This window comes from Indicator indicator, chromosome 35 (assembly GCF_027791375.1).
Source record: "Indicator indicator isolate 239-I01 chromosome 35, UM_Iind_1.1, whole genome shotgun sequence".
NCBI classification, from domain to species: Eukaryota; Metazoa; Chordata; class Aves; order Piciformes; family Indicatoridae; genus Indicator; species Indicator indicator.
Genome location: NC_072044.1, coordinates 723,181 through 741,317, shown reverse-complemented (window position 1 = coordinate 741,317; position 18,137 = coordinate 723,181). Strand labels below are relative to the sequence as shown.

The following is an 18,137-nucleotide window of genomic DNA, read 5'->3' as shown; positions in this document are numbered from 1 at the left end:
CAAAAGCTCACTCAAGTTTGAACATCCTATTAAACAGTTCAGTGTTGCCAAACCTCTTCACGTTAGGTGTTAACAACATGCAAAATTTTCCACTGCAGACAAGATTTTGCTCCACATCCATTGAATCCATCACCTGACAGCTCTGCTCACCTCTGCAAGGCATGGACAGGAACAGTTATCTGCAGGAGCTGAATTTCAGTCACTCATTTGTGTCTTACAGAGGTGTTCAGAGAGTTTGGAATAAAAATCTTTTGTGCTCTCTTGCCCATTTCCCACAGAATCACTTTTCTGGGCCACACACTAAAAAAGAAGGTAAAAAAAGGATCAAGAAGCCTCAGCTGCTCAATGTCCTTCCAGATTTGTGCTGAGCTAGGTCCAACAGCACCAGGAGGACCAGAAGATGGGAAACCATTAGGACAGACAGTGCCGTGCAAAGCAGTGTCCTTTGTGCTGTGGAGTGGTACCAGCCTGGGTTCCTTCACTGCTCTCTGTAAATCACCAGTCAAGCCACCACAACAACCAAGTCTCCACAAGCAACTTCAGCAGCAAAACTCAGAACTTGTTTCCTCCACCCCAGTAACTTACGTAAGAAATCACCTGGCCAGGTCTTTGATTCTCCTGTTGAGGAGTGTTAAGAGCAACATCTTCTGAACTCTTATTTTGTAAAGGAAATTAATTTTTTCCCTTGTGCCCAAACCAGCAGAAATGCTGCCTTGCAACCTGCTATCTACCAACCTGCTTCACACAGATACCAAAGCAGACCCTTCCCAGCAAGGCAGGCAGCACACATTTAGTCCCAGTCCCTTCTCACCCCTCTCATTCTTACACACATGCTAACTAAAAAGATACTCTCCTTGCTCCTCTTCACCTCAGTCTATCAGTCCCTTGATCATCACAGAGATGCCTGTCTGTAGGAAATTGCTTTCCTACATTATTTTTAAGCTGCCTGCAGCACAGCCTTTATGAGCAGTCGGTCCTGATTTGAGAGCCCAAATTACACACAGGAAACATCCCCAAACAGACTCAAATTCAGCAGGCACAAAACAAATGACTAATCCAGCTCAGGGTGCAGGAGGTGCAGGTAAGAATATTCCAACAAACCCTGGGACGCTAGCTGAAGGGGTTCAACTCCCCTCTACTCTGCCCTAGTCAGGCCACAGTTGGGAGCAGTGTGTCTAGTTCTGGGCTACCCAGTTGAAGAGAGACAGGGAACTACTGGAGCGAGTCCAAGAGAGGCTACAAGAATGGTGAAGGGACTGGAGCACCTCTGTGAGGAACCTGGAGCTGTTTAGTCTGGAGAAGAGTAGCCCAAGAGGGGATCTACTCAATGATTACAAATAACTTAAAGGTGAGTACCAAGAAGATGGGGCAGTCTCTTTTCAGTGATGCCCAGTGACAGAATGAGGGCACCTGATAGAAACTGCAACACAGGAAAAACTGCTGTGAGGGTGCTGGAGGCCTGGAACAGGCTGCCCAGAGAAGTTGTGGAGTCTCCTTCTGTGCAGAGCTTCCAACCCCCCCCTGGCCATTGTGACCCTGGGCAAGCTGCTGTGGGTGCCCTGCTTTAGCAGCAGGGTTGGACTGGATTGCCTTCCAATCCTCACCATTCTGTGATTTTCTGGTGCTTTCCACCTTAACCAGCCACCAGAGTGGGTGTTTCCAGAGGGAAATACCAACTGCATCCAGATACCCCTTCAAGTGCTGCAAAGGATTCCTTGTTTTCCTCTGGGAAGAAGAGAAAAAACCCACTCCATATGGCATGATGAGAAGCCAGGATTTCAAACCTCTCTCCCATTTTCACACCCATGCACCAAGACAATGTCTCTTTAAGGGAAGTCTGCTTGCCAGACTGCATCTCATTACTGTTCCTTAGCCTGCCTGTAATTTCCAGATCATGTTAAGGCACATCTAGGCTGAGGGCCTGCTGCTGGTGCCAGCCTCCACCATACCTAGATGCAGATCTGCTGGCAAAGCCACCATTCAGTGTTAAACTCAAACTTGAGCAGGAATTCATGTCTGAAATACTGAAACTGTTTCCCTGCTTGTATGCACCTCACCTTTCTGCTCAAGAAATTCAGTATTTGAGGGGATTTGGAGGAATTTTAAATTGTGGGAGACTTACAAGTCCATAATCCACATTATTTTGTGATTCATTCACTTTCAGCCCTATTTTTCTCAATAAAGAACAGGTATTTCTACCCGTGAGGGATCCACAGCACCTGCTGCTGTAGAACAGCCATCACAGAGCTACAGGAACACTCCTGTGGAGAGCTTCAAGAGGGCTAGAGATGGTCTAACATTTAGTTTTGACAGATCAGCCCTCAGAGGCACCAAGATATACTTTGGTTGAGCAAATCTGTGGGAGTTCAGTTTGAAGAGAAGCAATAATGATGTCTCAGGAGGATGGTACTAATGCCCAAATAACAGAGGCAATCAAGTTTCTTGCTCCCTAGACCCACTCCCCCTCACCAGCACTTAATGAGCTGTTTGTAGAACTGTCTGCTATTCCAGCTATTACACACCATGGGACTTCCATGGAAACCAGCAGATCTTCAGCTGTGTCTTGTCACAGTCTGTCAAATACAGAAGTATTTGAACGAAAACATCCCATGGGTGATGTGTTCTGAATCTACCTGAAACTTCTGTTCAGAACACTTAAGGAAGATGCAGTCCTGGTATTGATGATGAAAAACAATGTGAAGAAAAACATCATCCAAGATCCTGATTCCAGGCAAAGTTTTGAATAAGCGAGTTGAGGAAGAAATGGTCATAACCCCAGGGCTCCTCAAAACCAGCAGGAAAATGCATGCAATAACAAACTGGAAAGTAACAGACTCCACTAGGAATTTTCTGCTCCCTAGTGTGTATAGATGGAAAATTAACCAATTTCTTTCTCTTTCTTCATAGCAATTCTAGTGAGGAGGAAGAAAGGAGTTTTCACTGCATGTTAAGAGTTTGCCTAGAAAATTCCAGATAACTGTAAAGCAGCTTCTTGAAAATACTGATTATTGAGGGCATCTGGGAAGGGGGAGAGGAAGCAAGACAGAGGTACTGTGCCAGCTCAGCTCTGCCACTGCCTTCCCTGCAGGAGCATAGTAAGCTGGAGGAACTACTGCAAACCCTAGGAAAGAATCTCCTCCTCTCAGGAAAGCCTGTAAGAAAGGATTAACTAAGATCACCAGTGAGGGCAAACCCAGCAGTGCTTCAGCTCATGTGGACGTTTCAGACAAGCGACACACTGTAACTCAACAGCTGCCACAAGCTCTGCAGTTATTGATGCTCTGCTTTGAGGCACAATAGCTCAGCTCTCCTCACACAGAAATCTGGGGCTGTACAGGAGCAGCCCAGCTTCTCCTGAAATATAAAAGGCACTGGAAATTGCTGAACCACTATTATCATCTGAACCTGGGGAGGAACAACCCCCTGCACCAGTACACATGAGAGGCTCACCTGGTGGAAGGAATCTCTGTGGAGAAGGACCTGGGAATGCTGGTGGACAAGCACCCCATGAGCCAGTAACACGCCCTCATGGCCAGGAAGGCCAGTGGTCTCCTGGAGAAGAGCGGGGCCAGCAGGTCAAGGAAGGTTCTCCTCCCCCTCTAACTGGCCCTGGTGAGGCCACATCTGGAGTCCTGGGCCCAGTTCTAAGCCCCCCAATACATGGAGCCTTCAAAAAGCCAAGCTTTGCATCTCCAGTTTGCTTGCATAGCTTCCTGAACAGACACTGACTGAACCACAGCGTTATAAACACACCCATGCCTTGGTCTGTGCTGTGGGACATGAGAAGTACGAAGCAGCCACCTTGTGGTCGATGAAAGGCTGAACCATGGACATCTCCACTCAGCACAGCTCAGGGAACACCAGGACACAGGAACTCTGCTTTCAGTTCTCTACAAGTCATCATACAAGAATGAGGACAGGACCTGGCCTCAGGAAAGCCTCATGCAGCTCCACACCTTCCTGAGGACCAGGGCAACAACACCCAGCACACATTTATCTGCCAGTACTGAACTCCAAAGGTATTAGTGAATCACAGAGCCACAGAACTGGTTTGGTTGGAAAAGACCTCTAAGATCATCGAGACTGTCAACCTAAGACCACCATGACCATTAAACCATGTCCCCAGCTGCCATGTCCACAGGTTTCTTGAACACCTCCAGGGATGATGACGACTTCACCACCTCCCTGGGCAGCCTGTTCCAATGCCTGACCACTCTTGCAGCAAATTTTTCCTCATCTCCAACCTAAACCTCCGCTGGCACAATTTCAAGCTACTCCCTCTTGTTCTATTCACCTGATCCTAGGGAGAAGAGACCAACTCCCACCTCACTGCAGCCTCCTTTCAGGCAGTTGTAGAGAGCCAGGTCTCACATCAGTCTCCTTTTCTCCAGGCTGAACAACCCCAGCTCCCTCAGCTGATCCTTCCCAGCCCTGTTCTCCAGACACTTCACCAGCTTCATTGCCCTTCTCTGGACCCATTCCAGCCCCTCAATGTCCTCCTTGTGGTGAGTGGCCCAAAACTGAACCCAGTATTCAAAATGCTTCAAACAACTTCAAAAATCTGTGATTTGACAACTGGGCAAAAAATAACCACCTTAAAGTACCTCAGCAGATAGAGCTGAAGACTTCACAGTCTAAGATATTAAAGTTTTAGTAAGAAAAAGGCTTGGAAGCCTACAAGTTCTTTCTTTAAAGGCAGGCCTTTTTTGAGTGCCTTTGCAAATCAACTGACTGTTAGTGCCTGAGATGTTCACACTTCATGAAATGATAAAATTAATACATCACATACTCCCCGAGAGCTTTCAGCAAAGCTATCTCTTGGCAGCCACACGCTCTGCAGTAGCCTATGTACCAAACTCCCTGTGTTATATTAGCAGCTAAAGCTTTGACGTGTGGATTTCCTGACTGATTCCTAATATTGAGGAAAAGGCCAAGCAGAAGCTTGCCTCTCATTTCCTAAAAATAATTTACATTAAAGCAACTTGAATTGTAATTCCTTTTTTTTTTTTTTTTATGTAGAAAAGGCTGCAAAAAGGAACTAAAAATCAGTGCTTCATTCAAGGCCACAAAGCAACCCAGTGGAAATCCACACAAGTCAGGATCTTTCCTCTATCTGGGCTTGGTTTTTGTCCTTCTAAGGCATTCAGCTATCACTCTCCCTGCCCTTCCTCCTCCTCAATTCTCAGGAAAACAGGAGCTAGGCAAAGGTACACAGCTACCACACAACTCCACAATAGGACCTAGGAGCAGGCTGGGCAAATAGAAGCTTCCCAAAGAAAGATTTGAGGCAGTTGGTTTAATGATTTGACCAGGCTGCTAAAAGACTTGGGTTAGTTTTCCTGGGGTGAGAAAACAGAGGTACCTCACCTTGGTAGTACCAAGAAACTTTGCCTGCTTTCTTTCTGCAAGAGATAAACACTCCCTCCCCTTCATTTTGATATTGATATCAAATAAAACTGATAAAATAGGAAGGATAGGAAGAAATAGGAACATCCTGAATTTGTGGAAAAGGAAGAACTTGGCTGACCTTCTTAGAAAAGAAAAATAAATTTCACAGATGGAACTGTGATTAGCATTTACAAGAGGTTTTTGTAAATAACCAGTTTAGGCTGGTCCTGTCTAAACCTCAACAGCAGCAATTTTACCTACTAAATGATGAAAAAACAGCAGTAACTTCTCTGCTTTGTACTACACATGATCCATTTGGATTATTTTAATCTTTCCAAGTGCTTTTAATTGTTTTGAATCTGATTGGGTTGATAGGGAAACCTAAAGCAGGCATGGCTGGTTCATTTCTAAAGTGAAAGACATGTTGAATTGCCTTAAATCCCTTCAGCACATTCTCTGCATTTTTATACTTACCCATAATAAGATCATTCCCAATCCTTACCAACCTTAACCTTTTAAAATCAGTTGTTTCATGCGGTTTACTGCCCTCCTCATAGGAAAAAAAAATTACACGTGTGATCTAATCAACTACCATAGAACATGAGATGTTAAAAGGACATTTTATGTGGTTTCAGGTTTAGATTTAATGGAGAAAGTCTTGCAACAACCCAGTTAAGCTTATTTTAGAAGATTTAACTAGAGCAGCTTTGTATTTAAATAGCACAAATGTCATGGAACTGCACTTAAAGTTAGGTGCCAAGCCTGGTTTCTTTTTGCTGTACAACATAAAGCATAAAATATATTTAATTGCTGAGGCAAGGTCTACTAAACCTACAGCACCAGGAAAGAGTTGAAAAGTGGAGTTTAAGAATATAAACACAGCATTTTATGAGTTAGGAGACAAAACCCAAGAGCTAACCAGCATTTAAATCAACCTTAGTGTAAAAAATCAAGAGCTAACCAGCAAAGCAGTTAACCCGTTCTGCCTAAAAATTAATGAATTAAAAAGTTTAAAAACAAACAAGAAATCCCCAACCAAACATGCCAGCACTGAAAGTTACCATTCAGCAACCTCAGAATTCACACAGAAATCCTTTTCCAACTGTGGACTCTACTGGCAGAGTCAGTATTGTTTGTCTGCAGCTGGTCAAGAAAAAGTAACTGGTATAGAACTAAACAAAGGGTTATTCATTCAGAAATTAGGATGCAAGTAACGCTAGAGAAAGAGGAGAGCTCTTCAAAAATTGTCCTCGTGCTGTCCTGAAGAAATACCAGGAACATTGCACTGGTTAGGCCACACCTCAAATCCTGGGTTCAGTTTTGGGCCTCTCACCCCAAGAAGGATATTCTCTGGAGCAGGGCCAGAGAAAGGCAACCAAGCTGGTGAAGGGTCTGGAGAACAGGGCTGGTGAGGAGGTGCTGAGGGAATTGGGGATGTTTAGCTGGGAGAAAACGAAGCTAAGGGGAGATCTCATTGCTCTCTACAACTCCCTGAAAGGAGGCTGGACCCAGATGAGGGTTGGTGTCTTCTTGCAGGGAACAAGTGAAAGAACAAAAGAAAACAGCTCCAAGCCGTACCAGGGGAGGTTTAGGTTGGCCATGAGAAGAAATTTCTTCACTGAAAGGGTTCTCAAACACTGGAACAGGCTTCTCCAGGGAGGTAATTAAATCCCTATCCCTGGAGGTGTTTGAAAGAGACAGAAATGTGGTGCTGAGGGACATGGTTTAGCACCAGCCTTGGTAGAGTTAAATAATGGCGGAACTTGATGATCTTTGAATCATTTTGGTTGGAAAAGACCTTTATGAACATGTACAAGAGGGCACGGAAACACAGCACACAAGTCCCAAAGAGTTTAATTAATGGTCCTCACCCTTCAGAAGCCTCATCTCAAAACAAATGAATCTGTTCTGGAGACAGCCAGCAAATATTTTTAAATCCTTGTGATTTGTCTGAGGAAGTGACTAAGAAAGCATTACTCTAGGCCTAAGGAGAAATCCCTCAAATTCCCATCCCTAAAGCTTTACTCACTAAATCCCTTTGGCTCCTAGGCACCAGCAAGTGGAAAACCTCCTGAGGTATCTGGGATTTTACCAAATCAGCAGCATTTTACTGAGCACACAGAACCAGCTCTAGGATTTACATCACCTTTCAATGGAAAGGAACCCCCCAAGCAGCCCTGAATGCAGCCTGGTGGGAGCCATTGTTTAGTATTTACTGGAGATCTTTGAATCTTACTATCTGCAGCCAAAATCTCACCACATATAAAGGCTTAGGACATTCCTGCGGTAGGAGAGAAGCCACACAAGAGCATCAGAGAAGGAAGCAAACAACACATCACAGCCTTCTGACGACAAGACCTAAATCAGTTTTTTTAAAAGTACTACGGAGGAAGAGAGCCAAGAGAAGGTGGTTCCCAAAGGCTGCTCTGAAGGATCCAGAAAGGAAAAGGGACGCCCGAAATTCCCATTGGCACGTCCTAGGGCCGGGGGAAGGAGGCTGCAAGGGCATGGCACCACACGGTGCACGGCTGCAGCTCCACCATGGAGTCTGGGGGCGAATGGAGGGGACTCAGAGGCTTCTCACACCCCCAGACGGCTACGCTCCCCCATCAACGGAGCCGCGACCGAGGACGGCGAGAAAAGGTAACAAGCAGCCCGGCGGAGAGCGGGACGGCACAAAACCCGCCGCCCCGGGCCAGCGGCCGCGCCAGCTCCCGCCTGTGCCGCCAAAGGTGCCTCCAATTAAACCCGCCTCCAAACCCGCCCAGCCCCAGGCCTCCGCATGCTCCTCCGCCGCAGGGCTCGCCAGCCCCGTCCCCGCGGGGAGGGCCGGGGATTAACAAAGCGGTGGCGGTGCCGGCGGGAGGTGCCGCCTGAGGGGGAGCCCTGGGGGGCTGCACTTACTTTCTCTGGGCCTTGTCCTTCTTGGCTTTAGTTCGCTTCTTCCGGGCCTGCAGCGCCAGCACTAAGGGAGAGAAGGGGACAGAGACGTGAGGGACGGCATGGGGCAGTGTGCATAGCCCCACGGGTGACGGAGGGATAAGAGGGGTCCACACGGCTCTCACCTTTCCGCTCCATGGCCGCCAGAGCCGGGAGCCGCGGGTACTCCCCGCGCATGCGCTCTCCGCCCACCCCCTGCGCCACGCCGAGCAGCGGCGGCCGGAGCATGCGCGGCTTCGGCAGCTTCAACACCTTCACAACCGCAGCCCCGCCACCGCCACTGGGGGTGCCGCTGGAGCTCGAGCTGTGCTCGGCGGCCACGCCCCAACGCTGCCGGGGCCGCCCCCGCTCGTCCTCAGCCGAGAGGAGCGGCGGTGGCGGCGCCTCAGGCGGCGGCATCATAGCGGCAGGGGCGCGGGCGGGTGTGCGGGTGGCGCGCGGCGCGCGTTGCGCGTTGCGGCGGGAGACGCCTCGGCTGTGGCGTCAGCGCCGCGCGGGTGAGGGTCGCTAGGGAATCGTCATAAAGTGCTGGGAGCGTTTGGGCGGGAAGGGCCCGAAATGGTCACTGGATCCAACGGCTACCGCAGCACTGCCAGGTCACCACTGAACCATGGCCCTCAGCACCATATCTGCACGGCTTTAAAACGCCTCCAGGGATGGTGAATCCACCACTGCCCTGAGTAGACTGGGCCAGGCCTTGACAACCCTCAAGGGGAAGAAGTTGTTCCTCATGGCCAACCTAAACCTGACCTGCTGCAACTTGAGGCCGTTTTCGCTTGTCCTCTCACTTGTTCCTTGGGAGAAGAGATCAACCCCAAACCTGGTTCCAGTGTCCTTTCAGGGAGCAATGAGGTCTCCCCTCAGCCTCCTTTTCACCAGCCCTGTTCTCCAGACCCTTTCCCAGCTTCAGTGCCCTTCTCTGGACCTGCTCCAGCCCCTAATGTCCTTGGAGTGAGGGGCCAAAACTGAACACAGTGTTTGAAGCGTAGCCTCACCGGTGCCCGGTGCTGGAGGATGATCCCTGCGCTAGTCCTGCTGGCTGTACTGTGACTGATTCAATCTGGGACAGCCAGCAGAGGGAGTCTCGGCCACTGGCTGCAGCCGGAGCATGAGCGCTGTCTGCTCGGGGTTTGATCTCCCGCACACAGCTTTTTTAACTGCGTCCGTCAGATTATAACATTTTCCTCCTGTTCAGATGGAACCTCCTGGGTTCCAGTTTGTGCTCGTTGCCCCTTGTCCCTTCATTCGGCATCACCGACAAGAGTCTGGCCCTAGCCTCTTGACCCCAATGCTTTGGCACTTGCCGCACACTGAGCAAGCGCCTTCTCAGGCAAGATCCCTTCTCAGCCTGCTCTTCTCCAGGCTCAACAGCTCCAGGGCTCTCAGCCTTTCCTCCTCACAGAGATGCTCCAGGCCCCTCAGCATCTTTGAAGCCTCCACTGGATTCTTTCTGCTAGTTCCCTGTCTCGAACTGGGGAGCTAGAGCTGGACCCAATACTCCAGATTTGGCCTCACCAGGGCAGAGTAGAGGGGGAGAAGAACCTCCCTTGACCTGCTGGCCACAATCTTCTTTGTGCACCCCAGGATGCCATTGACCTGGCATTAATTTTTAAAGCAGAATAAGTGCCTTCAGATGATGGCCACAAATAACTGGTTTATCTGGTCCTTCCTCCTGGCTTCCTGCACAGTGTGACACACCACGGGGCATGGCCCCAGGAACAGCTTCTGCCGCTCTCTACATGACTCGTGATGTTCCTCAGCTTCTTTGTGTCTTCTGCAGCCATTTATGCACCACAGCCCTATGTCACTAATGCACGGCTGGGGGTGGTTATGTAGACCTTGCACCATCCGCCTGTTGGGGGATCTGTATCCTCTAATTCAACACAGAGGGGGAGCTGCCAGGGATTCTGCAGGAGAACATCCCACCACCAGCTAGGAAAGACATCAGAAAGTTGCTTTCTGCACAAAACAGGTAGAGTTGTCACAACTAGGTCAGATGAGAATGTCAAGCTGCCTCCCAACACATGATTACAGATGAGTCTTTGATCTCTGACTTCTGTGGGTTGTTTTAAAGGTATAGGTGGAGTCCTTGGCCATAAAGTACGTGCTTGGTCACTTCACAGCCTGCGTCCAGGGATTTGGGCTTGGCTAAATACAGGAGCCCTGTGTACATGCAGGAGCAGAGTTACAGCACCACACAGCTATAAGGGAAAGAGATCAGGATCTTCTGAACTTCCTCTTAGCCAGATTTTTATTTTGCAACATGAAGACCCATAATTTGAATGCTGACATATTGACGTCTGAGCTGTCCCTTGGTGCTCTGCTCTGCAGAGTCACAGGGTTAGAAGGAAAGATTCAGAACTTTGCAGACCAAGCCAAATAAATAAATAAATCTCTGAAGTTTTCAGTGGAGAATTTTGATGGTGCCAACAGCCAGGACTGACACTTGATCTTAAATCAAGACTGCTGCAGGAGAGCCAACAGGATTTGGAAATCAGGGATATGTTTTTTGTGGGGTTTGCATTACTCTGTTTTGAACTGAGCTGCGAGGAGCTTGGCATGAAGCCACTGTCCAAAACAATGCAGGGAAGCATATGTGGTTTGAGAATTACTCAACACCATCTGAGCTTTCAGTTTTTCCTGTCTTTCAGTCCAAAAGGTATGAAGCTTCCAGGACTCAGTTTCCTCTACTGTAAGCAACTTTGCACAGTAATGCTCACTCACTAAAATCCTCTACCACTGCAGCTTAAACTGTGGCTTTCCTTTAGAAATTGCTTGGAAGCAACAGGATTTTAAATGGAAAAAATTAAAGATGAGAAAACCTCACTAGAATACCTTACAGAAAATTTTATATTAGATATTCCTATGACCCATCCTATCACTGCTAGAATTTAGCAGCCAGGAGCTGCAGAATCCAGAACCTTGCTGTTATTGCACATCGAGAAATCACACAATGGCCAGCAGCAGAAGGCACTGTTCACACTGCAAGGCAATCTGCCCAGAGCCCAGGATCTGTACCCAAAGGATCATAGAATTGTTTCGGCTGGAAAAGACCTTTACAATCATTAAGTCCAACTGTCAACCTAAGACCACCGTGGCCACTAAATCATGTCCCCAAGTGCCATGGCCACAGGTTTCTTGAATGCTTCCAGGGATGGTGACTCCACCACCTCCCTGGACAGCCTGTTCCAATGCCTGACCACTCTTACAGGAGTGAATTTTTTTTCCAATACCCAACCTAAACCTTCCCTGCTACAGTTTCAAGCCATTTCCCCTTGTTCTATCACCTGATCCTAGGGAGAAGTGACCAACTCCCACCTCAATCCAACCTCCTGTCAGGGAGTTGTGGAAAGAATCCATCACTTAAGTCCATGCTTTGCCCCAAAATGAGGACTGAATGGTACATATACACAGTGCATGAACTCACCAGCAGCTCTTCATACCAGGCAGTTCGTGCCATGAGATAATCCTCCAGATGAGGGCATGGTGAAGCCTTGTGCTGCACGTTGCTGGCACAGTTAAATGCTTCTGCTTCAGTGGAATTCCAGCTCACATTGCTGTACTGCATCGACTTTTGTGATTGATCTACAGAAAATAGAACTGAGTTGACTGTTTTTCTCAAGAGCTAACTGCATCTAAGTCCACAGTTCTCATGGCTCCTCAGCACAAAGTGAATACATTCATTTGTTCTTCATTATTTCAGTACATGGCTATAGAAGGGGGAGGGGGGGAACCACTATATTTTTAGTTGTGGTGGCTTAGAAAGGTACTGAGGAAGAAATAATGGGCAGACATCATGTTATGTCATAGAATCATTTTAGTTGGAAGAGACTTTTCAGATCATCGAGTCCAACTCTTAACCCAGCACTGCAAGGTCACCACTAAACCATGTCCCTCAGCAGCATGTCTGCTGGTGCAGACAATATCAGCGTCAGCAAAGTGCTGAAGAGTAATAATAAAATGTTTTCTTTGAAGCTTCATTTCATTCTTCTCCTATGAGGCCAGGCTGAGAAAGTTGGGGTTGTTCAGCCTGGAGAAGAGAAAGGCTCCAGAGAGACCTTCTAGTGGCCTCTCAGGGCTTAAAGGGGCCAAGAAGAAAGCTGGGGACAGACTTTTAAGCAGGGCCTGTTGTGAAAGGACAAGGGGTGACAGTTTGAACTAAAATAGGCAGATTCAGACTGGAAAGAAGGGGGAAATGTTTGACACTGAGGGTGGTGAGACAGTGGTCCAGGTTGCCAGAGAGGTGGGAGATGGCCCTCCCTGTCACCATTCCAGGTAAGGCTGTTTGGGGCTGTGAGCAACCTGCTCTAGCTGCAGATGTCCCTGCTGACTGCAGGGGGTTGGAATGGATGAGCATTAAAACTTCTACAGAATTTCAGAAAGCAAGGGCTAATAATTTGCAAGAATTAGCTACAAAATTAGGAATGACCCATTGCAGTGTTTTGGGCATGGCTGGGTAGTGCATCTACCTGAAAACGCGCAGTAGCAATAACTAAAAAGTTGCTTTTTGTTCAGAACAAGAGAATTCCTGGAGGCATCAGGCAGGCTGCCTATTTTGAGAACAGAAAAAGTCAAAAAGAGGCTGAAAGGCTGATAAAAATCCCCAGAACTGCAGCTTAACTGTACCCTTCTCCTCTCTACACACATCCCAGTTCCCCACCAGTTGTAATTCCAGGATTGCTGGTATACTTCCATCTCTTCTTCCACCAGCTTTTGTGCTGGCAATCTGATAGAAGGGGTGAACAGCACTGCTGGAGAGAGCTTGGCTCTGCTTGATTCCAGGCTGAGCCTGAGCTATCTGCTATTGGCTCTTCAGGAGAAGTTGTCAGGAGGATTTGCAGGGAAAAAGTCTTAATTTTTCTCCAAGAGCAAACTTCTTTCCTGAAATGGACCCAATCATTACTGTAATCCAAGGGTGGCTGTTCTGCTGAGCCGGTCAAGAATGGTTCCCATGCCAGGGTGATGTCATGGGAGCAGGGAGAGGCCGTGCTGGCGTGGGAGCACAGGACAGGCCAAGTCCCCAGCTGCCAAGGACAGGACCTAGCAGAGGCTGCCAAAGTGGACATCACTGAGCTGCCAAGGACACCAGTGAGAAAGGGCTGCTAAAGTGGACATCCTCAAGCTGCTGAGGACATGAGCTAGCAGGGGCTGCTAAAGTGGACATCCCCAAGCTGCTGAGGACATGAGCTAGCAGGGGCTGCTAAAGTGGACATCCCCAAGCTGCTGAGGACATGAGCTAGCAAGGCTGCCAAGGTGGACATCACCAAGCCGTCATGGGTTCCATCTGTATCCCCAGCCCAGCCATCTCACAGCAGGCCCTGGGGAACCACTGTCACCTCCTGCCTGGTGGCTGCTCCCAACCCTCCCCACCACATCCATTAAAGGGAGATTGATGAATCTCCACTCTTTGAAGTTTTTTCTCCAGGGAAGAGTCCAAGGTCAATATCCTTGTACAGACTATCCTGGACAATGTCAGGATAAGAGCATTAATCAAGCTGTTCCGTGAGCAGCAGAACTCTTATTCTGCTGCAGATGTGGAAAGGTTTTTGCCTTCATTCTCACCTCCTTCAGTTCTAAGACCCCAGCCTGGCAGTATCCATGAGATGATGAGCCAAGGCAGGGATCTTTCCTAGGTGGGGCAATTACTGGAATCTTCTACTCAGCACAAGGGCTTTTCCTGGAACTTGCAGCCGTCTGCCCAGCTCAAACTTGGCTGAGACACACAGTGAGCTTAAAAATTATTGCAGAGTACAGACAGAAAAAGCATGTGCATGAACCTCAGTTCTCCAGGAAACCAAGCTCACACTGTCCTCCTCTTCCCCCCCCAGCCCCACGGGAGCTGGTGCAGTAACCTCTGATTTTGCTGTGCCCTGGCAGGGTCCTGGCTCCACTGGAGAAATGCAAACAATTTAAAAACAAAGCCACCAAATTCAGCTGGATTCCTTTGCAGCCTGCACACAGAGATGCCTTTCCCCAAACAGGAACACACAGCTCAAAGAGACAAATTGGGTTATTGATCCCTTGGGAAAAGGGCAAATACCTGTGAAAAAAAGGATAATTCAGAGAGCATCTGCTCTGCCCTGTCTCCCCAGCCACATGACAAGATTTAAGTCATGGACTGGATAATTTAACAACTTGAAAGCTTACAGAATCCCAGCATGGTGGGGATTGGAAGGGACCTCTGGAGACCATCCAGTCCAACCCCCCTGCTAAATCAGGGGCATCCACAGCAACTTGCCCAGGATCACAATGGCCAGCTGGGTTTGGAAGCTCTCCACAGAAGGAAACTCCACAACCTCTCTGGGCAGCCTGCTCCAGGCCTCCAGCACCCTCACACCAAAGAAGTTTTTAGGGTATTTTTCAATTAATTCCTACAGTCTCGAAGTATGAGGAAAAAGGCCAACAATGTCTACAGAATTAAGAGCTGCTGCTTTAAAGGATGATTTCTATCCCTTAAAGATGGAGGTTCAGCATGGGCAATGTTTGATATCATTTGTTAAAACCACCTCTTAGCAAAGAAAAGAAGACTGCAGGGAAGTAGATGGTTACATTCTGTTTTGCAGGCTAGTCTGGGGCAAGGGATTCATCCTCCCACATCTCTTCCCTACACCTATTCTGTGTAGTATGAAACAGTCTATTTTCATTTATAGATATATTTTTTTTATTGTTTCTAAGTAAGTATCTAAAGTTTCCAAAATCTTGCCTGAAAATTTCCGTTTCTTGCCATTTTGTGAATGTAGTCTTCAACTGGTCACTGTACAATGTAACGATGTTAATGTAAAGCACAAAAAATGGATGGATTGCAATGAGCCATCCATGGAGGTGGTTAAAGCTGAAGAGATGTGGTGCTGAGGCACATGGTTTAAGCATCAGACTTAGTAGAGTTAGAGAACTGATGATCTTAAAGGTTTTTTCCCAACTGAAATGGTTCTATGACTTGCCATGAAGACTGAAAAACAGTGAGGGAATTGCCAATTGACCTAAGAGGCCAGAGCTTCACAAACCCACTCATTAAGCTAATGTGAAGAACCTTCTCACAGGTAAACAGGATTTTAATAAGCCAGCTTCTGAACAAATTAAGAATGTAAACCCATCAGCAGTTCAGTCACAGCAAGAAACTGCATGGAGAAGCCCATGGAAAAGCCCAGGAGCCAAATCCATGATTCACAGCAACATCCTGGAGGTAAATGTGATGCAGTTTACACATCCTTTACTTTGCATAGGAGACACCTCCATGACATTCCATGCACTGGTTCCTGTGATAGCTCATGTCCTCAGGGGTACAAAGGACCTCAAAACTGAGACTTGACTGACTGGATGAAATTCTCACCACAGATCAGCTGCAGAAGGGGAACAACACTGAACTGAGATTCTGAGGGTCTGATTCTGACTTAAATAACATCTGCATATTAAATGACATAGACTAGGACAACTCAACAGGTTTTTGAAGATAATCTCCAAGTCCTGTAGAGACATTACACAGTACAAAATAAACCTCATCACTTGAGATACAGAATCATAGAATGTTTGGAGTTCGAAGGGATCTTTAAAGCTCATCCAGTCCAACTCCCTGCAGTCAGCAGGAACATCTGCAACTCGACCAGGTTGCTTAGATCTTGTCCAACCTGACCTGGAATAGTTCCAGTGATGGAGCATCTCTCACCTCTCTGTGCAGCCTGGACCAGTGTCTCACCACCCTCAGTGCAAAAAAAAAGTCCTTTTATCTAATCCAAATCTACCTCTTTTAATTTCAAACCACCACCGCTTGTCCTGTCCCAACAGGCCTTGCTAAAACAACTGTCTCCATCAAACCCCCATATGATGCAAAGTCCCAAATATATGTCATCAAGCAGCAGAATGCAGAAAGCAAGCTGCTGATATTTGACAGGTAACCTGGTCAGCCAAACTCCTCAAGTCCTGGAAAGCAAAAAGCTATTTCTAAAGTCAAGCAAACTGGGAAGTCTATCTTTGCTTATTATTTTGAAGTAAAATTTTGTTGATGAAAACCTACCAAGCCTTATGAAAACCCTGTTATATTTATTCACAGAATCACCACACGGAGGAACCAGAACAACTCTTCCTTCAGGGCACCTACTAGTGGGGTGGCTGCTCCTGTGGGTATCTTCCAGACTTGAGTTTGCAAGGTGGATTTTAAAGACCATGTTATTTTGTTTGCAATATAGGAAAGTGTTGCTATCAGTTTGTATTTGGAGTAAAGTCCTGTCCTTGAAATTACACCAGATAACATCTGACTATAGAAAAGATTATTCTGGAAATATTCAAATAAAAAAGTTAATGATTGAAAGAATTTCCAAAGTTAAAGTTCCCCACAAAGCCTGATGACGTGTAAAAACAGGAACAGACATAGGAGACATTATGGAAAATATGATACACAGAAGGAAACTAGAGTGTTTTTTTCTCTCTGCCTACCTTGAGAAATCTGAAACATCCCAACACTTTGGCTTATCTGTAGGTCTCTCTCAATCCATTCTCTGATACAAAAGGAGCGAGTGCAGGACAGAGAACACAGAATCACAGCATGCTAGGGGTTGGAAGGGACCTCTAGAGATCATCAAGTCCAACCCCCCTGCCAAAGCAGGACCACTGAGGGAAGGTCACGCAGGAATGCATCCAGTCTCTAGAGAAGACTCCACAACCTCCCTGGGCAGCCTGCTCCAGTGCTCCATCACCCTCTGTAAAGTAAAACCATCAGGAGTTCTTTTTGAACCTCCCCATGGTGAAGCTGAAAAGACTCAGATAACCTAAGCTACATGCAATGCATTTTACATCTCCATCTCTGCAGTGCTTTTGCACAGCCTCACACTCTGCAGGCACAGAAGCTTGGCAGTGTTGGGTCAGCAGCTGGACTTGATGTTCTTAAAGTTCTTTTCCAACCAAAATGATTCCATGATCCTGGGATTCTAAGCCATGTGGCTACGGTTAGCTCCCTGCAGGCACTGCGAAGCTGCACAGGCACTGGCATTCCACAGATCCAGCTGGCACATGGCATGGATCCTCCATAGGCAGCCCCAAGCCTTTGCATTCCATTTGGATGAATCGCAAATACTCCGTGTGCCATTCCTATGATAGCCTGGACTGGAGAGTCCAGAGAGCTGAATGCACCCATTACATGACCTCATTAACACCACAGTAAAACAAGAGATGGAATTTGGATTCCTCCTATTCTGATCTAGAAGAAAAAAAGCACAAACCCACTAGATCTTGGGGAGCAAAACCAGCCAAACCTATCCCACCTTCCCCAGGATAGTCAAACGCTTCCTGTTACGTTATTGAACAAAGGGATGCAAGCAAGACTTGGCCTGCAGGATTTGTTTTCTGTAGGGTTTTGGATCAGGATTTCTAGTAGATAAACTCTGACCAATCCCACATCCTGGGCTCCTTCTTCCTTTTTTTTTTTTTTTTCCTCTTATTCCCTGGCAACGCTGGTGATTTTCTACTTACAAACTACATATCTGCCCAAAGCTTCTGGCAGCCTTGGACAGTTGCTGTGGGTACTGACCCCAATGAACATTACAAAGCTGGGTCCCTCTCCATCATTTTATTGTCCACGCTGGCCACACACTGGGTTGACAAGTGGATACAAAATGGAGAACAGATGAGATAGGGAAGTGGAAAAGAAACAGGGAAAAGGGTATGAGGAAGGAAGGTGGGCATGGTTCTTAAATGATGAGTTGGGGGAGGGAATACAGAGATTTTCTTATTGGTTTTGCTGGGATGGAATCCCTAGGCCAGCCACGAGCTGCAGGCCATTAGGGTTTGGAGTCAGCCAGGATAGCTGACCCAAGTTG

General features: G+C 47.3%; 1 protein-coding gene across 1 annotated transcript in view; it reads right to left on the bottom strand.

Moving 5' to 3' along the window:
- SRPK1 (SRSF protein kinase 1) overlaps positions 1 to 8,727 on the bottom strand; it is a 31,967-nt gene extending 23,240 nt beyond the window's left edge. Inside the window, exons 1-2 of the mRNA XM_054395769.1 lie at positions 8,454 to 8,727; positions 8,293 to 8,353 (exon numbers count right to left, since the gene is read on the bottom strand). Coding sequence (XP_054251744.1) covers positions 8,293 to 8,353; positions 8,454 to 8,727 — 335 coding nt within the window. The remainder of the gene's footprint in view (positions 1 to 8,292; positions 8,354 to 8,453) is intronic.
- Positions 8,728 to 18,137: the final 9,410 nt, after the last annotated feature.